The sequence below is a fragment of the Corvus moneduloides genome, chromosome 5, assembly GCF_009650955.1.
Source record: "Corvus moneduloides isolate bCorMon1 chromosome 5, bCorMon1.pri, whole genome shotgun sequence".
Taxonomy (NCBI): domain Eukaryota; kingdom Metazoa; phylum Chordata; class Aves; order Passeriformes; family Corvidae; genus Corvus; species Corvus moneduloides.
Genome location: NC_045480.1, coordinates 30,479,863 through 30,501,948, shown reverse-complemented (window position 1 = coordinate 30,501,948; position 22,086 = coordinate 30,479,863). Strand labels below are relative to the sequence as shown.

Below are 22,086 nucleotides of genomic sequence, written 5' to 3'. Positions count from 1 at the left end.
GTATTGCAATGATTTGTGAAGAAAATAGACAAAGGACTCAGTCTAACAATTTCTGATGTGAAAGGCTTGATTGTCTGACGCACAACTTGATTTTTAGATCAGTATGTATGCCTACCTAGAGGTTGTTTACCCGTTATGGGATAATTTAAGAATACACATTTTTCTCCTTTCTGATTTAAAAAAAAAAAAGTTTTTTTCTTAAAACCTTATCAGTGGTCAGAAATGAAGTACTCAGGGCACCAGGCAGTCTGTCATGTGCAAGATCAGAAGAGCAGGACTAACTTGAGCACTTAGTACTTGCCCAAAGATTGAACCTTGGCCTCCTGCATGACAATTGTTCCAGTTCCTGGGTACTAGCTTCCCTTCTGACTTCTGGCATACCTAGTTTTGACTAGGAACTTCCTTGTAGGCAGAAGAAGTTCAGCCCAAGGAATCTCATTGTCACCACCCTATTCCTAGAACTGTTTTGCAGGCTACTGTTCCTTGTTACTTCTTTCAGCAAACTTTTGAACTATTTTAAATCTAACCACCAAATACTGCTTTGCAGTCCTGAAGGCTTTGCTGTAGCTGGACTTTCCAGAGGATGGAAGCAAGTGGTTTCCAGGTGCCAATCCCTTCTACCCTTGCTTCTTGTGAGGCAATTTCCTCTGGAGAAAGTTCCTAATGCAGCATTAATTGCTTGTAGTTGACATTTGTGAGCAGCGTACTACCCAAATGGCTTGTGAAAACACCGCTGGTATGTTTAAATTGGCTCAGAGAGAGCAGAACCCCAGTGGTGGATTTGAAGGGAAAACATCAAGGTAGAAACAGCCTCCTTTTCCAGGAACATCCCGCGATATGTGATGAAAGAGGGAGAAAGCACTCTTAAATAGTCTCTAAAATTAGAGAAACAGAAATGAGAGATCCAGTGGATCTTGTGGATTCTCCTGGATGTTCTGCTCAGCTCAACTTTTTTTCCCTCAGCTTTTTGCACTTAGGGCTATGTATTTTCCTAGCAGGAGAAGCTTAATGACTTTTCCCCCTATTTATTTTTTAGGATTACTCAGCACTGGGTGTGTGTTTTGGTTTGGGTTGGGTTTTTTTTGTTTTGGTTTTGTTTTTTTTCCCCCCTGCCCGTATGTAGGCAACTCTATTCAGGCTGCTGCAGCATTCTGAGATTTCATTTACCAGAGGAGTTGTATCAACAAGCTGTGCATGCAGAGTCCTGATTGAGCAGGACGTGAGGATCCTTGTTTGTGCACTGTGAATTGGTGGATTTCTAGATGGAAATTTAGAAACTGTAGCATTATTGGCAAGCTTTGTTGAACTTGCTGCTGGTAGAGGAAATAATTCCATCATGCAAACTTAAACAAACTGAGATTGCTTTCAAAAGGAAGTTGGTTACCCTTCACAGGACAGTATTTGGTTGTGCAAGTTTAATTAACTTTTACTAGGTACCTGAGCATCAGTTTTTTGATAATTTTTTTTCCAACAGTGTTTCTTCCTCATTCCGTAACACCCCCCACCTGTGCAATGTGCAGCCCAAATACATGGCCATGTGTGAGAATTGTTTTCCGGTTTCTTTAAGATGAAATGCAGGAGTTTCTTATCTGTGTTCCAAACTGATGTCAGCTGTATGAAGTTAGTCAAGTATGCTTCTTTGGGTTAGCCCTGTGTAGGAGCTTTCCCCCTGCACTGCTGAGTGGTGAAATACTTGCCTTACCAAAATGTTTCTGATTTGCCTTTGATATGGATGATAGTTTCATAGATTTCTCTACTGTTAAGTGACTGTTTGACCCAGAAGCTGCCATTTGGTGCTGATACTTAGCAGAGCTAAATAATGGAGGTCTGTGATCAACCTAAATCCAAGAAGTAATGTTCTATCTCAGTTAATGATGGATATGTATTATGTCCTTGGATGAACAGCCTGGAAAGCACAGCTTTGGAGAAACTTCTGCATAGTGATGCTTTAAACCCTGTTGCTCTCTACAGTTTTGAGCCAGGAAAGCTTTGAGTTTTGACTGTAAGAATATAAAGGTATCATTTAAATAGAATCTTTGCCTGTCTCTGTGCAGGGTCTATAGAAGTTGCAGTAATCTTTTTCCTCTTAAGCCTTTTTTAGATAGTACTAATGAGAAGCTCCTTTATCTGTGTTCTCCCAGTTATTTACTGTTGCAGATTTGCATGTCTTAAATTTGTTTTAGCTCAATAAATGGTATTGTATAGGTTGTTGCTAAGAAGACGGGATGTCTGGTTTTAGAATGACGGCTTAAAAGTGTACCAGATCAGAGTGATGACCTCTAAATCATCATGCTGCTGTCACTGCCTGTATGCAATTTTGCTCCATCAGGCTTATAAAGCCAGTGAAGGCCAAGTCCAAAGAGTCAAATGTGAGGTGAGCTGTATTGCAGACTGGGTAGTTTATACATGGCAGCAAGTCCTAAAGACTGCTGAGGACCAATCCATGTATATAAGTGAATTGCCTGACTGAGGATACTGTATGGCATAAGTTAATGTGTGATCAGTCCTTGTCAAAAAAACAAAGCTGACACTCAAAAAACCAGCCAGAGGAAGAGAGAGGCAGTTTTTGCCTGTTAATCATGAGGCCCTATTAGGTTGTCTAGTCAAGGGTTATGATCTAGTTTGTTATAAAACCAGAGGGTTGCTTTTTCACTTGGTAGCACAGAGGCAGTGCCAGAGCATGCAATGTCCTCTAGCTGTGCATATCTCTCATGTAATGGAAGCCTGTACAGAAGCTGAAACTCACTGGGGAACATCAAGTATGGATGTGGCACTGGGAGTGTAACACTTCTGTCACTGCCTGTGGCATTTATTTTAGTCAGTCTTGAGTTGAAATCAATGCTAATGTTACCATGTAACAGGTAACTGTAGTTCCAGGGTGTCTGCAATGATGTGATGATGTACATACGCTTTACTCTAGTGGGAAGTTGTCAAGTCAGCTATTAGTTGAAAGGGAAGAACTTCTTGAGGACTTTACATTTGGAGTTGTAACATCCTTCAGCTCCCTGATTAAAGTTTCGGAAGAGGCTTGACTGTACTGTAAAACAACATGTAGCCTATAACAAGCACCATTTGGATTTTAAGCTTGACTTTAAGCAAATTGATTAAAGGAAAAACATTAAAATAATGGGTTGTCACCACTTGAGTTTTAAGGAAGAAATTTATAATTCTTTTCTAGACTGCAGCATTGTTGTGGGATCTCAGATGGACTGACAGGATGATTTCTGTACAGGAGCTCTGAGTCCTGCTGTTGCCCCACAGATGCAGAACCCCCCCTTTCTGGGAGTGCTGCTGCTCAGGGCTCAAATGGAGCCCCATCCCAAGAGCCAAGGAGAAACTGCAGGGCACGAATGGCAGCCTGAATGTCTGGATCCCTCTCGGGGGATCCCTTGGATAACCTTGCCCTGGCAGTCTTTCAAGCAACATGTGCCCAGCTTGCCCTTTGTTCCAGACCTTCACCGTCAAGGTCCTGGTGGAATTTCAGCCTTTGTGGGGCTGCAAGCAGCCTGTCATCAGCCGTGTCAGGCGGCACGGTGAGCTTGTGTTTTCCAGAGAGCACCGACTGCAGCCTGCTCCCCGGTAGTGATGCATAAATCAAGCTGTTGCTTTTTTTTTTTTTTTTTTTTAAACCAGTTCTGCAAAACTGCCACAGCATATTTCTTGCCATTTGTCTGTTGCAGAGGTGCAGTGCTGTGTTCAGCTTTGCAGAGCTGGTCCCTCTTGGATTCAGAGGCTTTTGCCTTCTGGGTCCAAAGGGAAACAACCAAAAAATGTAGAAAGACTACAACTCTTGTATCAGGACTGATCTCACTGAGAAATGGTTTCCTTTTGTAGGAAAAATAACAAGATTTTCTTTTAAATATAAACCAAATGTGTTTTATTTGGGTTATTTTTGCCTGAGACTATAACATCAGGAGCAATGGTTGTGAATTGCCGCCTTGCTCCACATCCCAGTTGTGCAACACTGCAGGTGAAGTACTGGCAAAACTATTGGGATTTAAACTACTATCCAGCAATACTTGTTGAAAGTCCTCAACAACCATTATACCTTTAGGACTTCTGATCATTGAGTTGGTGCTGCTTCCTATTTGGCTACCAAAATATTATTTCCTGTAACCAGTTTACTGCAGTTTTGTTGGATTTTTTTTTCACTATATAGAATCAGTAGCCTTAAATATTTTTTAAGTCTAAAAGCACTGTTCTTTAATTGGCAAATGCAGCATCTTCAGAATTAAATTCTGCTGTGATGCTGTTGCTGTGCAAAAGTGCAGTCCTAACTCAGTGGTAGAATTTCTTGTAGAGTCAGTGGAAACTGTTCTTGGCTGGCTGTTGTCTTTACTGAATGAATGACCACTTCTGCACAGCAAACAACTTTTGAGTCTGCAAAAACTGCAAGCTGGTTAAATTTCTGACTTGGTTAATGTTCAATTTCTACTGCAATGCAATACCATGGCAAAGATGCTGTTCTTTCAGTCATTAGAGACCATTTTGGTCTGCTTTTTCATATAAATTAATCTAGTTATAGATTCATTGCACAGAATATTCCACTAGAACTAAATAATACCGCTGTACTTACAATGTCTTGCTTCTTTGCAGGTTATGTTGAGAGTACTCCAAATGCTCTGCAAACTAGTTCATATCATATGTCTGTGTTAAATATAGCCAAATGCTGAAAGGCTTCTCAGTTTTACATGAAGATCTGAAGGACATGCTATGCATGGGTGCAGATGAGTCTTTGTGTCCTTAACTGTCCAATTCCATTGATACAGTCCATACTAAGAATACTGCTAATGTCAGCTCTAAGTTGTATAGTACTCACACTAGGGCTGTGGGCACAGATGCTTCATAAAATGTTCAGGAACATGAAAAGTTTCAAGTTAGCACATAACCTTAAGCACTCTAAGTGTATGCTGCCTGGCACATTGTGGTAATGGTTAAAACCATTTCTACTCTGACCTGCTAGGTTGTGGCCTACTGTTAGGAAACAACATGCTTTTTTTTTCCCCCAAGGTTACATCTGGCATTTTAGCCACCACCCTTGCTATGTGGTGCTGTTTCTGCAGAGTATTTCTGCCTCTTGTACTTGCTGTTTTGTGAAAACTTTGTACTTGTCAGTGCAGTCAGTCTTCACTTAAATATTATTTATTAAATAATCAGGATATTTAAACCCCAAATTAAAAAAAAAACAAAAAACCAAAAAAACCCCCAAAACATCCCCATAAAGCCACCAGCAAAAACACTTTGCCATTTGTCTTGAGAATCCAAGGTGTAATGACTATTCTGCACTGCTTCCCTGTGTACTTGCTTCTCTACTAGATTTGACTTAGCTAGGATGAGAGGAGAAGAACATGGGCCAAGTTAAGAGGTTTGACAGCTCTGTAAAAGCAGAGAAACATGTAATGCAGAGTAGGTTGGTGGGAGGACTGACCTGCTAGTTTGGAACAGCTTCTATTTTGACTGAAGTTGTTTTAAAGGCAAATGGGCAGCAAGGGTGCTGATGGCTGAAATTTTGTCAAAGAATGAGAAATTATGATCAAGAGCATATGATGAGAGGTGTCAGGAAAATTGCTGGATGTCTGAAGACTAGCTTGAAACTCAAGGGCACTCTTGAAGAGCACAAACCTTATTTGGTCTATGTAAGCAGATGGAGAAACCTAGCAGGAGTTCACAAAGTGTTTTTGTTCTTCGTAGTACATTTCTGCCTTTCTTCCTACACTGATAATATTTCAGTCTTAGAGGGAAAATTCTTGTGAATAATCCTGGCCCATTGTTTCATAGCTTCAAGATACCAAAATCTATGAATGTACCCTTTAAATGGTAGCAGTGGACAAAATCAGTTCAGCAGAATTACAGGAAACAGAGAAGGTGAGCTGATTTGCAATCCCTATCTATTCAAATAACTTGAACACTGATAAGGATTGTTGAACATCGGGCTCTGACAGTCTCAGGCCTGTTTGTGCTTACCTATTCAGTCAAGTCTTTCAAAAAGAAGGATGTGAACCTTGACCTTCCAAGGAAGTGCCACAATAAATGTACTGTTTGTTTTACCAAGTTCCAACCCCTTACTTTCATTTTGACCTGAAAGTTCATCCTTCCTTGAACAGTAACATACGCTTTTGCTAAATAATTTAGTTGTGATAAAATAGCAAAAAAAATCCCCAAAGTATCTTTCTGAAAAGGTAACATCTAATTTACCGCTAAGAAAGAATTTAATGGAATTCTTGCAAGTTCCTAAAGAGGAACAGGCTGAGTATTGATCTTATGGAAAACCATGCACTGGCTTTGTTTATGTTGGCAATGGATAAACAAATTATAACTAAGTATATAACAGTATATAACTAAGTATATAACAGACCATGTGCACACTGTGCTTTGAAAACCTTGTGAGTGGTCTGACACTTTTAGCAATGAATGCTGTCTTAATGAAGCTATGAATGAGAGTCTGATTAAGTCATAAGAGTGTGCTGGACTGTTCAAGCAAGGGGCTTATTGCTATTCTCATCTGCACGTTCAAATAGGTAGCGTTGGTTTTGTTTGATTATGCACAGTCTCAGACGATGAAGTACACTTGCTTACTTGCAGTGTGTTAATAGCTGGTGTTTGTCACTGGCTGGTGTGTTAGCTCTGTTATTTACGTGGCAGTTGCTGTAAAACAGGGTGGAGGGAAAGACGTGCATTTGCAGAACTCTCTGGTCTAGGAGATTGCATGTATCTCCAAATCCCCAAAGTACTGGATGTCATTTCTAGACAATGCTATTAAGTATCTTGGCTATCTAAGTAAAGGATGGGCTTTATTTACTTCTTTTAAAAAATCACTGGACCAGTCTTCCACTTCTGAATACAGAGTTCTCCTAAAACTTACCTTACAATAAAATTCAAAAGTTGTCAATTATTAAAGGAAGAACTGTGTTATCAAGACACTGTATAAATCTGTTGGAGTATCTCTGTGTGTTATGTGCTAACAAATAGTCATAAATTGAAGATGGAGAGAACAGGATAATATCCTTAAAGATAGGGCAACAAGGATGGCTAGAGTTTATAAGTAATAAAATAGATAAGGACTTTTCCTCTTAGGAAAGCAATGACTATGGGCAAGGCAAAAAAAAGGTCTAAAAGCCTTTGAAACTTTCCATTGAACCAACACACTGAGGAGTGAATCACTGGAGGCTGTGAGTTTGGGGAAAGCACTAGCATTGCTGTCTCAAACAACTCTCATTTACTCACTACTAGGACAAACTACTAGGGTTGATGTACTTGTTAAGATCAGCTGTCAAGTTTTGGGGTGGTCTGATGGTAGTGTTACGGTTTGAACATCTTACGGAAAGTCGACACCTCTTGCACAACTTCGGGATGTCTGCTTTCTGCACTAGAACTGCCGTTTTACTTTACTTCTTCCATATCTTAGAGCCAAGATGTAACTGATTAAAATTCATGTTCCTTGTTTACTATAACTTTTATGTTAGGCTGCTGTTTCATTCTTGAAACAGGCTAGCAAATAGCCAAGTAGAAGGCAAAACCTATGGCTTACGCCTTAGGAAGTGATAGTACTCCTTCAGTCAAACATGCCTGTGTGATTGCTTGCAAACGTAACTTGCACGTTATTTCTGCTGTATCAAGTGTCTAACGTGGTTTTTGACTTCTAAAATGTCTTTGACTAAAGTATACAGATATTGTTTAGCTGCCCTGTGGGGTGGTTTTGGTTTTGGTTTGGTAGTTTGTTGGGTTTTTTTGTTCTTTTATAATCACCTTCAGAGTACACTCACTGTTGACTGTGTATTCTGAAGGAAACAATGCCATGAGCATATGAGAACTTAATGTAATTCACTTTAAGGAGTAGATTGTGCTTATAATGTTGTAAATGTTTGTGTGGAGTTGTTGTAGGAGCTTCACTTACCCTCTCTATAATAGTTTGAATTAGCTTGGCTGTGGACTAGTTTACATTAGAGTGTGACATTGCTGAGGCGGCACAGAGGACTCTGAAATTTGCAATTCTGTGTCAATGCAGCATTACCTGAACCATTGTGTGTTTTCCTAGTGCTTTCTTATGGAACGGTGTGTTGGGAGGGATGGCTGGTTGCTGTAGACTCCCTCCCAGATGATGCCATCTCTGCCTTCAGGTGTATATGCTGAAAAAATCATACTTCTGTGATTGTGTTGTGTTCCAGGATGTGCTCAAGTAAACTGGTTGTAGTGTAATGTGTTAACATATTAAATGCTTTGTATGGTTTTTAATTTCAGGGACTGTGGTAATCATGACCATGTAGTACAGTTTTCTGCTGGAATGCTGATGCTGCATTTTGTCTGGTATCAAAGCATGTTCAGTTAATTAGAGCACTTGTAGACTGCCTCCCTGCATGTCTGGGCACACCCTCTCCTTTCAGATTTATTCCCCATCCCATGTCCCCCTTCATACAGGCTTCACAAACATAGCTGATGAGTAAGTGCTCCATGATAATTTGCTTGAAAGAATCAAGTTCCAGATGAAGTACCAGGAAAAGTGTAAATTATAACTGTCTGCATTGTGACACTAACACAAACTGACTTGAATTCGTGTAGTACTTTGTCAGCCTGTGGGTTGAATTATTTATTGTAATTAATCTGGTTTTGATTCCTGTTTAGCTTGCACTGAACAAGTGACTGTCCCCCTGCCCTTTAACAGCACACTCCTGGACACCTCTTGTTGGTTAGTAGAAGTGACAAGATCTTGCTGTGAGCCCAGTTCTGTATGTTCTAGTGTACTTCTCCTGGATCTGGGCCTGTTGGCACCCAGTCCCTCCTCTTTTTAGGAGAATATATTTGCCAAGCTTCTCTCTTTTTTTTTTTTTTTCTTTTTTTCCCCAAGTGGTACTGCTCTTACCCCAAGCTCTTATATCAGTTGAGGAAGGGGAAAACTTAGAGCTCAGGTAGTGAAGGCTTTTTCTCCTCTGTGTAAGCACTTGAGGTACACAACTGAAATTTGGTAAGCTGAGCTTTACTGAAGGCAAAAACAGCTGAACTGTTTTGCAGTGCACTGTAGTGTATTGTGGAGGCCAGGCATGCATAATGCTTGATGTAAGACAAAGTCAAAGCAAGTTTATTAGTATTTAGTTTAGAGAATTCCTCAAGTCACACTAGTTGCCAGGAACAGTGTGTTCTTGGTGAGGGCAACCGTTGTGTCCGTGCGTCTGCTACTGACCCCTCCCTATGGAGGAGATGCTGGGCTGAGGTTAATTTTTCATTCAGCTTTCTATGGCAAATCTAAAACTAAAGAATTTCTCATCACCAAGAAGTCTTTTCATAAGCTTAATGAACATGCTGTTCTTTGGAGAGTTACAGAATGTCAATTCTTTAAGGAATAATGTTCATTTAGGTTACAGATTTTTATATACTATAGCTGATCCTTAGGAATACCTCTCTTTTTATGCAGGATGCTTTCAGTACTCTAAGTGTGGATGTGAAGCTGTATTTGAAGCTGGTCTACTTGTTCGTGAAAGTATTGATTACTATAGTGAACATTTGCTTTAAAAATAATTGAATTAGTAATTTATTTCTATGTGTTCTCTGGTTATGTGGAAGTCCAGAGCACTGAGTAAACAGACATATATGTACATGTACACCTTGGTATGTGCAACTTTACTGTACTTCCTCATTTCTCTACACAGTATCAAAACTACTTTTATTTTTCTTGGAGCTTCTTCAGCATCAGTTGAATCAAAGTTTACTTAGCTACCTGTGTTGTTTCAAATTTTGGCATTATTGGCTACATATACTGTAAGGTAATACACCATTCTTTAAATTCTTGGGATTTTAGTCTTGCTAAGTCTTGATATATTAAAGTTGCCTATTTTCTGCAGAAAGAAAGCTCTTGAAAGAGGTAAGACTTCTGGTTTGATCTGAGCTACTGCTGAATCAAAATGGAATCTTCACATGGCTAGGTGAGCAAGCAGTGTTAAGGGCTAGTCTCCAGACAAGCAGAAACAAGTTTTAATGTGTCAAAACAACAGTGAAAGCAAAGTTCGCAAATATTTCTCAGCAGTTGATTCTGTGATTGACTTAAACTAATGGAAAATTATTCACAACAGGTTCTTGCCCTCCCCTCAGGGAAGACTTTTTTGGAAGAACTGTTCAATCTGCCTTAAGTTTCCTAATTGGAGATGAAAGTGAGGGCACTACAATTGTTTATGCTTCTTTAGGGATTGAATAATACTGGGTAGGCAAAAGATCTGGATCAGCCTTGAGGAACCTGGAGATTTTTTAGCTAGAAAAGCCATTTCATCTTGGGGGTGGGAGGGGGGCAGAGGAGGGTGTGGTGTCTGGTCTCAGTAGCTTTTGTTTCCTTGTTTCATGATCTTTTTACCCTCAATCTGAGTCAGATGTTCAAAGTACTATGCAAAGACCAGATTGTGGGCCAGAAGCCACTCTGTGAGCAGACAAATTCTTGCAGTTCTAGAACAGTCTTACTTTGGGTGCTGCTTTTGCACTCAAAACTGTTTATGGGCCCTGCAGCTTTACACTTTTCATTAGTATGATAAAGGATTTATTTTGAATGTAGTTACTTAAGCTGCGCTTCCAGCTGAAGAAAGTAAGGCTTAAGGAAAAAAGTGAATTTTGAATAATGAACAAAGTAACTTACCTTTCACTAGTTAGTGTGTTGGCTTCATTTTACACTTTCCAGAGTATTTGTGGATAAGAGTTTTTCTTTCTCCTGTTGTGGTTTCCAGGATGGCTTATATGGTTTCTGTGAGGATTTAAACTTATTTGTTAAAGAACAAATCAAGAGTTGCTTCTCTTCTCAGAACAAACTTGTTTCCCAAGGCAGTCTTTGATTCCTCTACAAAAATATGATCACAGAATTATTCTTCAATGTGCTTAATCAACATTGTTATACCAGACATCCCTTATTATTATCTTTTCTGATCTTGTAACAACCGTCTTGTTATATTGCATCCATTATTGTCACCATAGTTGAAACAGTCAAATAATTTCAGACTTTAATATAATTCTTATGTGAATGATGAGTTATTCTGCCCACCAAACCTACTTAATCCTGATGTACATGTCCTGCTGCACCAGATTTCAAATATGTTATTACATCAGTATCCTTGTTTTAGGACACCCCACCCTGATGTCTGCATTTTTATTTAAACACCACAGACCTGTTTGCTCATGGGTTTTGATGAAAAGTGTCCTCCTTCCTGCTCCTTTGATTGGAGAGTGTAATCTGTCATTCCAGACCTGTGAAGGTGTTCAGCAGTTGTTCTTTTTCTTCAGTTGGGAAGCTGACCTTTGTCCATGAATGCATCTTCAGCCAGATTGCCATGTCAGATCCAGTGAACTTCTGCCCACCTATTCAGCTTTTATTGCTCTGAAAGTGAGCCACCTTCTGGCAGATTCCCCACCCACTGCAACCATATCTTATAAATCTGAAGTTCTTCCTGCATCTGGTCTCATTTCTGGTACTAGGAGCCTTTCATACAGAGTGCTACAGAGGTCATCCAGCTGCTTTGAACAGTTTGGTCTTCTGTCTCATTCACGTCCTTGTGGTTTTGGTAACTTGGGTGCAGTCTTAGCACTTGTTAGGAACTTGTCACTATATGTTGCAAGGGCTCTTCTTTACTGTTTTTTGTTTGTGCATCTCCACCCCATGTGTGGTCAGTTGTTCTCCATCATCTCTCCATGTCAATCCTGCCCCTTCACCTTTCCATAGGGTTTTGGGTGACGATATAGGGCTCTGCTCTGCTGAGAGGTCACTGGCATTGTTTCCTCATTTGGCTAATCTCGTGTCATCTTTATAGAAGATGGAGGCAGTTCACTGGTATGGAATTGCTCTCCATTGACTCTAGAGGGGTCCCACATGCATCTGCCAGTTGGCTGCCCCAGCAGCGTGGGGGCAGTGTACTGGTGTAGCCCCAGAGCTGGTTACAAACCTCCCTCTCCTCTCTTTATTTCAACTCAGATGTCTTAAACAGCTCTTTGAAAATTTTCAGTTGCCTCTGCTATGCATTGCTGCCCCAAAAGGCAGGAAAAAGACCTTCGGTGCAGAGAAAAGCCAGTCTCTGGGGTTGTTACTGCTCTGCATCAAGGGATGAGGGCTGAAATATTTCTTTGCTGGGATTCTGAGTATTGCTTCTATGTTGCTGCTCTGATGTCTGAACACTAGGAGCTTAGGAATGCTTACCGTCTTAAAATCTTGGTTTGGCTTATTTTTTAAAATTTCTTTTTAATTCCAGAACATTTGAATCTTCTTGGGAAACATGGAAACAAAGAACCACTTTTTAAATATCTTTCAGGACAATTGACACATTCCAGGGAAAAGCAGTTGGGTTTGTTTTTTCTGCAAAGTTCAGAAGAATCTGCATTCTCTGGGATTTTAAAGAAGTATAAAATGAAAACAGTTTAAAATTTAGCTTTCAAAATGAATGTTGGGAAGTCCGATGACAAAGTAAAGAATGGCTTGAAATCTCCCTTACTTATAAGGGATGAAAATGGGAATAACTATGCATGTGACAGAGCTACCCCTTCCTCAGAGACTTGTGCCACCAAGATACACAGTAATTCAACTGACCAAAATATAGTGGCTGAGTATGAAGGTGATACCATTTTTGAAAATAAGGGTGACTTCAGAAGTCTTTTAAAACAGCAGTGTATTGAAGTACTTGATCTGCAGAAGACACCTGGTAAATACAACTGCACAGGAGCTCCATTGGGAGATACGGATGCTGTATGCAGGTCTTCTGTGACTGAACAGACCTGTGTGTGTCCTTTGAACTGTGGCTTGGAAGCAACAACAAACTTACTGAAAGGTGACTTTGCTATGGCAAAAATGCAAAGTCAGAGTATCAAACACTCAGTGCCTTACAGTCAGACTGACTCTAAGTCTGTACAAACTCCTCCTGCTACAGAGCAGAACATACAGTCCCTGAAAAATGACAGGGCATGCTGCCAGCTGAGCACACTGGATGCTACTAATGTTACAGGTGGAACTCTGGGAACTGATCAAAATGATGACATGCATCTGGGGGAAGCATTCATCTCTTCTGAAGTATGTATCAGAGGGAAATTTGATAGAACCAGCTCAGAAAGAACCCCTAATTTCAGCTCTGCAGGTGTTGAACAATATCAAAAAAACAGTATCAAGACTGATAAAGAATCACAGGAAACAGAAGCAAATGTTGTAGAACTACCTGCTGGATGTATAGATCCTTATAAGCGAGATGCATTATCACCATGCATTAATACTAATGAGGATGAGCAAGTGAAATCCTTGGAGATTACTCCTGACCATGATGGAACTGGGAATTCCAATGCTAAAACATGCATGGATGGTCTTGTAAATAGTGTGCACCTTCTCCCAGTAGATCAAATGGATGTAGAACAAGTATCAAACAAAACTAGTGAACCCTTAACCAAAGAACAAAGTATCTCTGGAAATGCTGCTCCTCGGGATATGCACAACATCCCTTCTGTATCTTACAGTGTACCAAAATTAAAGAAGACTGTTATGCCTGAGCTGAAATGCGAAGCAACTTTTGTGGTCTTCAGTCCAACAGCTGATGAAAGCGATTTGTTTCTATGTACTTCAACTCCTAAAGAGCAATCAAAAAATAGAACTTTTTCTGCTTCAGCTTTGGAAGAACTTCGAGGCAAGTCTTCTAGACTAAGACCAAGTGAAGCTTTTGTAGGAGGGCGTAACAAAAGGTCTGGGCTCAAAGCTAGTTCAGATCAAACTGCAAGAAAACCAGTGGGCAGGACTTCTATTGCATCAACAATAACCAAAGCAAAGAAATCAGAGATTGTTAGTTTTCCCAAACCTAATTTTAAAAATGTTAAGCCAAAGGTTGTGTCTAGACCTGTGCTACAGCCAAGAGACAGTGCAGCATTAAAACAGTCTCCCCAGTCCCATCAACTATCATCTGTCTCCTCACCTTCACGGGTTGGTTCCCCAAGGCAGTTGTCCTCTATAAAAGTGCAGAAAAAACCAGTAGATCTAGCTAAAGATATTAAGGTGGAATTGCCTGTAAATAAGCCCCATAAGCTACATGTTAACAAACGCCTCTCCACTAGCCAAGTCGTACATGCCACGACACATCCCAGAAATGCTTCCCACAAGGCTTCAAAAACACCTGCGTTAAAGCAAAGTCTGCAAGACATTGACAAAGCAAGCGCTACCCATTCGGCGTGCTCCTTGGTTTCTGCTGTGCTTCCAGCATCTGGAGAGAACTTGAAAGAGATGCTAAATGAAAGTTCAAGCTCCTTAATGATACCTTGTGCTCAAAACATCGACCTGACCAAAGGGGAAAAAGAGCAAAGCAGCAACATGGGAGTCCTTCTGGAAGCAACATTAGCAAAAGACATGGCAAATGAAACATTTGATATGCACTCTGTTCCTTTGGTAAGTTTTTTTGCTTTTATACTTACTTGTATGTTTTTTACATTTGCAAAAAGGAAATTCATTTTTGCACAGTGTGGTAATTGTGGAATGGGTTTGGTGTCTACAAATGTTGCTGTAGTGTTGATTTCTGAGTGGAGTCTCTCCCTAGTACAGACAGTGAAAAAGTGTTGTTTTACAGATCGGTTGCAGTTGGCCTCAACTACAATTTAGTGTCTCCACTTTCGTCTTATTCCATAATATAATTTTTTTTTAGTAAAGTCTTTTTAAGACAATACCGTTTCTAAGATTTCTAATAAAAGCAACCAAATCTTAATTTAGTCAACCTCATAAAATTGCCTAGCAAAACTTCATGAGGTTTTCTAAATACAGATTTTAATATACATTTTTTCAAGATAATTCTAGTGGTGCTGTAACTTTAAATAGACATTAGAGGTAAATTGCTGTTTTCGGTATTTTCTTTCAAAATCTGCTTTAGAACTAAAGTAGACTTTTTAAAATTAGTTATGTAAGCATTGTGCATATATTAACAGTAACATTAAGTCACAGAAAACCTGACGACCAATAAGTTGGTGAAACATTTTATTTTTAACATCTTAATTTCACTGTCTGCTTTGTATAATTTAGGAGTTTATTTGTTTAAAGTAGAGCTGGGACTCATTAGAATAGGTAGGAGTAGTCAGGAAATATTTCTCATGCAGAGGGCATATACCTGGTTTTAGGCAGTCAGCCAGCTGGAAGGTGCAAACTTCCTGGCCGGGAGGTATGCATGTGCTGGTTGGTTGGGAAATATTTTGGGATGAGTCAGCTGCCTGTCAGGAGAAACGTGCTGCTTTCAAATACACTGAAAGAAGGTTAAAAGAAAAGGAACAGTGGGAAAGAAGGGAAGAGTGTTGGGGTTGGGTTGACCAGGATTTCAGGAGGTGTGGTAGGGACACAGAATTGGAGTCTTGGTGCTATATGGAGTCTCTCGTGTTGCTGGCTCGTGGGTTCAACAGCTTACGTTAAATTGGTGAAATGGGAGCAGCAGCTGTTGCTGCTAAAACTTTCATTGTCTGAATTTTTGACAGGCTCTACGAATTTGCCAGAAACATTCCAGTAAAGCTCACTATATGGGGGAAGCTACTTAGAACATTTTTGAAACATTGCACAAGAAATTATTAAGTGATATATTTATTAGAATAATAATTTAACTTGAAAGCAAGGATGGTCTTTTAATTCTGAAGTGTTTAAGAGTTTGGGTTCTTTATCAGTCCTTACTTTTGGTATCAAGGGTTGGAGAGAATGCTTTTAATTCATCCCATTGCCAAAATGGAAATCTTTGTGATTTTAATTATTCTGCTTGTACCTGGAGAAAAAATAGAGACATTTCTATAAAATGTGCAGTAGACAAATCAGCTGGATTAAATTTAAGAAGTGGTCTTCTGAAAAGTATAGATTAACATCTGAAAATGAAGATGAGGATTGGAGTCCAAAGTGGAAAGTGTGGTACTCCAACCGAATTGCAGCTTGAGTCACAGAAAAGCACATGAAGAGCTGAACTGTAATGTGTGTCTTCATAGGCTAGACAGCAGTGGCTGTGAACTAATGCATGTATAAACTGGAGGAAGAATTCTGAAACATAGATGTTTCACACATATAAACCAGTTATTTTAAAGCTGTCCTGGGGTCCACTCCTGCACTTGTGTTTTTTCTATGGCACCTCAATGTGAAGGAGTTTAAGCTGTTCTGACATAAGACCTAGACCAGGAAACTATTAAAAGGGCTGTGACATTTCAGGTAGTTCAGGACAACTAAATTCTCAGGGCATTAACATGTGTACTTTGTTGGTTAAGATCTTGAGATTAGGTGTAGTTATGTAATTGAGTGGCTTAATTAGAGTTCGGGGAGGAAGAGGAAGAAATTCTGATATAAAATGACCTCTGTAACCTCTTTTTAGTGTGTTGGTCATTACTGGTGATTAGCTTCAAACTAATAGGTTTGTGTTGCTGGAGGCCATTCAGGAGATGGTTCTTGAGGTTCTGAACTGCAGATGTGGACAATGGTATAGAGACTAACTAAGCGTGTTTCCTACTTGGGTGGTCAGTATTTCATTACAGATGCTGCAGAGGGAGATCTTTCGTTTCTCACAGTGGTGGTGTGCGGGTTGTATTGTTGGCTTTTTGGTTTCTGTTTTTTTCTTAAAACAGATGCCTTCTGTGAAAGATGGGACAACACAAGGGAAAAACACACCAAAGAAAGACCCAGTCCCACTACGAAGTGTATTAACTCCCAAGGTCAAAATGGTGCCATCCGTGTCGACCTTGAAGAGAGGATGTGAAAATAAAGCTATCAGCACTATTAAAACACCTTCTCACAAAGAACCTCTTCTATCATCAAGCTCTGGTAAGAGAATTTTTCACTGGAATATTACCACTAACCTTAATTTTAAGAAACTGGTTATTGTACTTAATGTGCTTTCTGACACAGCTTTTAGGGTGGTACAGAGCTGTATTTCAGTGCTAAATACAATTCTGTCTAAATTGTAAATTGCTAATACAGGGGCAAAAAAAAAAGGCAGGTTAAAACTCATAGTTTTAAAATCTTAGCTTGAAAGGAGTGTGTTTAGGAGGGTATGGGGCTGTTAGAAAAATCAATATGAAATATTATTTATATTTTGTCATATAACAGTATTTTGCGAATATACAACTAAAATTACTTGAAAGAGGAGAAAATAGAGTGCACAGGTACAATGCTCTTGTGATAAGCAACTCTATGCTATCCCAATGGGAATAAGCCCTTATTTCAGGACATATTTTGTTCAACCTAATTTTAGTACAGCTCTGTAGTTTCTAGAAAGGGGAGGACATAATTGAAGGTGAGACTACTGCTTGAGCTGCTAATTAAACTCAGACTGGTTAATAGCAAGGGCAGGCATGAATCTCTCATCTAGTCTGTAGGCTGCTGTTCAAAACTCATGACTGGAAACTAGATTCTGTAACTGTATTATAGAGATTCAGAAGTGCTCTGGTAGTTTATGTGCTGGGCTTTTTAACCAAGTGTGGCAATCTAACTAGTTGCAAAGGTAGCCTGACTATGAATGACTACACTACAATGCACTGTAATTTGGCAAGTACACACCCAGCTATACCCAGTAAAACCTGTTTTTTTTTTTTTTTTTTTCTTTTTTAACCCACTCAATCTAAGATTATAAAACAGTAAAAAATAGTCCTCTTAATTGTATACAGGTGGTGAAGTGTGATAAAATCTGTATTCCTTTATGGGATGAGTCCCTTGAAGAAAGTGGATATAGGCTATTCTCCCACTTGAGGCTTGCTCATGTGAGGCACTTGCTCAGTGAACCAGGCACCAACCTGTAGGCTGCCATTTTCTTGGAGAACTCATCACCCCTCTAAATACCAACCTAGAGCTTTCCTGTCTGTAATTATGGCCTTAGAAGCAGCAAGATGGATGTAGATAAAGAGTTTTCCTTTAGTTTATTTATCCAGATTAGATTTATGATACTGTCACTAGAAATAAGTGTAAGCAAAGCTGAGTTATAGGACTAACTTCTTCCCTTCAGCAAAAAAAAATTTAGATGTACTTTCAGAAGAAATAGAAGTCATTTCCTGTTGAAAATAGAAATATTTACTCCCCAGATTTTTTTTAAACTAAACCTGTCACTCCTTAAATAATTCATGTATGTTGAAATTATGGTCGTCAATAGAATATTTCCCAAATTTTTCCTGTTGGAAAAAGGCTGCTTAAACTAAAAGCATGAAGCAGCGCTTCAACGTTTCAAACATGTGGTGTTATGTGATAAGACTGGAACTTTAATGCTGCCCATGAGAAGAAATTTGTTTCCTCTGTGCTCTTTCCCCAAGTCCCTTTTTCCTAGCTCATATTATCCTTCATCTTGCTTATGCAGTTTTTTGGTGCTATAAGGTAGGATTTGATGCATTCAACTGTATCAGGTTAACTTCCCCACCCCTTAAAAAGGAAATTTTTAAACATGTGTCCTTGCTCCCTGGTAAACCTTGTACCGATGCAAATCAGAGGATGGGATTACGGTGTGGGATATGGGGCAAAGTAGGAGTTATTTGGGATTGCTGCTAAACCCCCACAGCATTATGCAACCACACCTTTCAGGTAAAACCCTATCTACTGCTGCTTACCCCTTCTGTTTTTGACATTTTTGAAGTAAAACTGTACATACACTTTTTGTGACCAAGTGGCAGTTTGTAAACCAAACCCTGTTTAGGCTAAAGTATCCCTGAAGGGAATAACTGTTTTTTCCAGTGGAGTCATTTGAACACTTCGGTATTAAACTTCAGCCCCAAGATAAATCATTCAGTAGCTGTACAGTTGTTTGCTGTCAGGATTTTGTCAGACTAGAGATAGACTAGCTAAATCCAGAAAGGAAAGGACTCCTGAAGGTCACCTAGTCCAGCCCCTGCTGCCTGTAACTGGGTCAGTAGTGAATTCAGATTAGATTGTTCAGTCATTTGTCAAGTTGAGTCTTAAAAATGTCCAAATCCTGACAAACTTGTTTCTTCAGGAGGTACTAACATATATGCAGCTATTTCTTAACCAGTTACTGGTAGCATTTGGATCATTGGGCAACAAGAGTAATTGGTGGAGTTGAATTCATTAAATACTCTGAACAAGAGAAATAATAGTACAGCTCTATGTCAATTCTCACATATGTATGTTGAGGGACAGAAGTGATGCATCTGTCCAAAATGTGTGTGTATTATTCCTAGAATAAGAGCTTATGAGTAGTGGATTGTGTTCATACAATGGCTGTTCAAGAAATGAAAGAAAAAATTGCCATGTATAAAACACCAGTTATAAGATTTTTGCAACTTGTCAGGAGTTGAGATTTTGGTAATTTTTTTTTCCACTTGTAAAACCTAAGTTTTTAGTGGTAACATGCTAACCCAATAGAAAGCCTTTCTTCTCAGGGAATTTCCTGCTTCTTACCTGAACAGGAGACAGCAGAAGGAGAGCAGAACTCATATCCCAAACACTGTATTTTTATGAGCATATTAGAGGTAGAAATGACTGGGTTTGTTTATTTCAAAATGGTTGCTGAGCACTGTTCACCAGTATTGGTGTATCTTAACTGGAACTTGAAGTTTTTGCTGAATTAGAAATAGGTTCTGTAAAAGACAAGCCTGCTTTGATCCAGTGTACTGAAGTGATTTGCAAAATGGCCAAGCCCCATTTCTGCAACTATGACCAGATTTCCAGATTTGCTGCAAGCTAGATGCCTCAAAATTATTTCTGTCACTATTTATCTCTTTCTTCATAAGAGAGAATGACACACTCATTCTAAGACAAAATTCTTAATTCTCTACAGGTAACTTTTCCATGGTGGTGGGTGTGGGTTTCTGTAGTACTGGATGGCAGGCAGTATGTCTTTTGCTATGTTTGTTTTCTGTCAATGAAAACATTTATTAGCATTCAAGACACAGAATAACATATTTGACTTACTCATTTTTACTGGAAAGGATATATAATTTCAGAGCCCTGGTAGAAGACTTTGAACTAGTTTCAAAATCAAAACAACTATTGTTTTTGTTCCAGGAAACACACAGAGCCTTCTAATTTGGATGTACCATAGCCAGTGTGGAGGAGTAATAGCCTGATAACAGTTGAGGTGTTATGGTTTGGGAAGACTCATTTCTTAGCCTCACTTGAAGGGAGGAGTTGAAGGGGATTGGAGAAGCCAGGGAGCTTTAGTGTTCCCATGGATTTTCTGCTGTCAAACCTGCCCCAGCAACTGTGTATTTTCAGCTGTGCAGTTGAACAGAAGCACTGTGACAGTTTGAGCCGCAGGAAATTGTTTGAACAGCATCAAATAGGAATAGAAATTATTTACAGTACATCTCAAAATGTGTATGCCCACCAATGCCTTTTTTACCTCCTTTTGCTGACTACAACCTACCTGAAATTATGTAAAGGAAAGGAGCTTTACCTGCAAGTAAGACTTCTGATATGCTATAACTTCTTCTCCACTTCTGCCTTAAAATTACACCATTACTTTAAATTATTTCTCAGTGTAAGAAACTTCATGTTGTTGTTGATGTCTTAGCTCTGTCAAGATGAGAGCTCTGTCAAGCCTTACGTGTAATTGAAACTCTTTGGGAATCTGAAAGTATCAATAATACTATTCCTCTGCTTACTGTTAAAGACTTGCAGAAATCAATGGAAACCATGTAAATCATCTGTGTAACAAAAATGTCTCTTGCTCTCTGGTGGGGGGTTTTGCGACATTTTGGGTACCCTTTTGTCTCTGATTTAAATCACTGATACCCTTCAGCAGTGTTACGGCCCTGTGCTTTACTTAATCATTTCCAAGAATCTAATCCAGTGGTCACTCCCTTTTTCTCTTGAGGGTATTTTCATAGCATTTAACAAGACTAATGAAAGCTTGGGTACAGAGAAGGTTGAAAGTATGAATTCTGTGTTTCCTTAAAGATGTTTTTGGACAAGTGAGACCTTTTCCCATATGACAAGTTGATCATACTGAAGGACTTTTCCTGTGTTCTGCAACTACCAGAAGCATGGGAAAAATAATTCCCCAGATGCTATAGAAAATGTGTATGCAGGTTTAGTGATACTTTGAAATACTGATTTTCTTGTTAGTTCATAATTGCAAAAGTCCTGCAGTTGAATTTTGGCTTAATCTTTCACTTAAATGTAAGAATTGAGAGAAGCTTCCATAGTTAAAACCAGAACAGGCAGTGACAGATTAAGAATCAGTTTGGTTTTGGGTGTTATTGCTGTTTATTGCACAAAGAAAGGCTTCTCAGATGGAAAATTCAAACTGAATGGTTTCAATCAGTTTTCATACAGCTGGAGACATATATAAACTTGGTAATTCAGGGCTTCTTGGTATAGCCTTTCACAATACTTGTGAAGCAGTACCAAAACAATTAAATTCCACTAAGCATTCCCACAATCCCTGAGTCTTTGTTCTGACACTGAACCAGGAGCCAACCCAAATACAGTTACTGCAAATAATTTTTCAGCTTGTATCATTCCTGTTATCTACCATGTGACTCTTTAAAGCTGGATTGACATGCTGCCAAGAGGAAACAAAATATTTTAAAAGGCGAACGTAACTTCCAGGGTCTCTGGACTTGAAACAGTCGTGACTTTACTCAAAATTCTAGAATAGACAGTTACTTGTAAAGGTGTCCATATACTTTCTCATAAACAGTAATTTTTATATGCAGATGCTGGAATGCACCAGAGTCTGCAAATAAGGCTTAACATTTAGTTTCAGCCGATCTTTTTACACTTTTCTTTTACAGAGCAGTCAGCTTCTTTTATGGATCCTAGAAGCAGGTTCCTCATACACTAATTTACTGATGATTATTTGTCCTTCTTAGTCCATATTACTTGGTTTCAGTCTCCTTTTCAGTTTCCTTTTCTTTAATACATCTGTACTTGTGGGATATGCCCAGCCACTGCCCTGGAGGGATGTCTGCTGAGATAAAAGATTTTGCAATCGCCCAGCAGGACTCCCTGGAAAGGTGACTACTTTTGGGTCATGGCGAGGAAAGGTAGACCCACAGTCCTTTGGGAGACACTATGCAGATCGTTCTGTAACCCATTGGTCCGTCCCAGACCCTCTGTAATCCATTGGTCCCCTTGCTGATCCCCTGTATCCCTATAAAAGAAGACCAGTTCGCCTCTGTGGGGAGAGAGCTCGTCCCTGGCTTCCTTTC

At 39.4% G+C, this 22,086-nt stretch overlaps 1 protein-coding gene across 4 annotated transcripts in view; it reads left to right on the top strand.

The window, feature by feature from the left end:
• Positions 1 to 22,086, top strand: part of MTUS1 (microtubule associated scaffold protein 1) — a 121,860-nt gene that overhangs the window by 21,081 nt on the left and 78,693 nt on the right. For all 4 annotated transcript variants that reach the window (XM_032110169.1, XM_032110168.1, XM_032110166.1 and 1 more), the window contains exons 2-3: positions 12,210 to 14,371; positions 16,558 to 16,753. In XM_032110169.1, coding sequence (XP_031966060.1) covers positions 12,395 to 14,371; positions 16,558 to 16,753 — 2,173 coding nt within the window. In that variant the 5' untranslated portion in view covers positions 12,210 to 12,394. The remainder of the gene's footprint in view (positions 1 to 12,209; positions 14,372 to 16,557; positions 16,754 to 22,086) is intronic.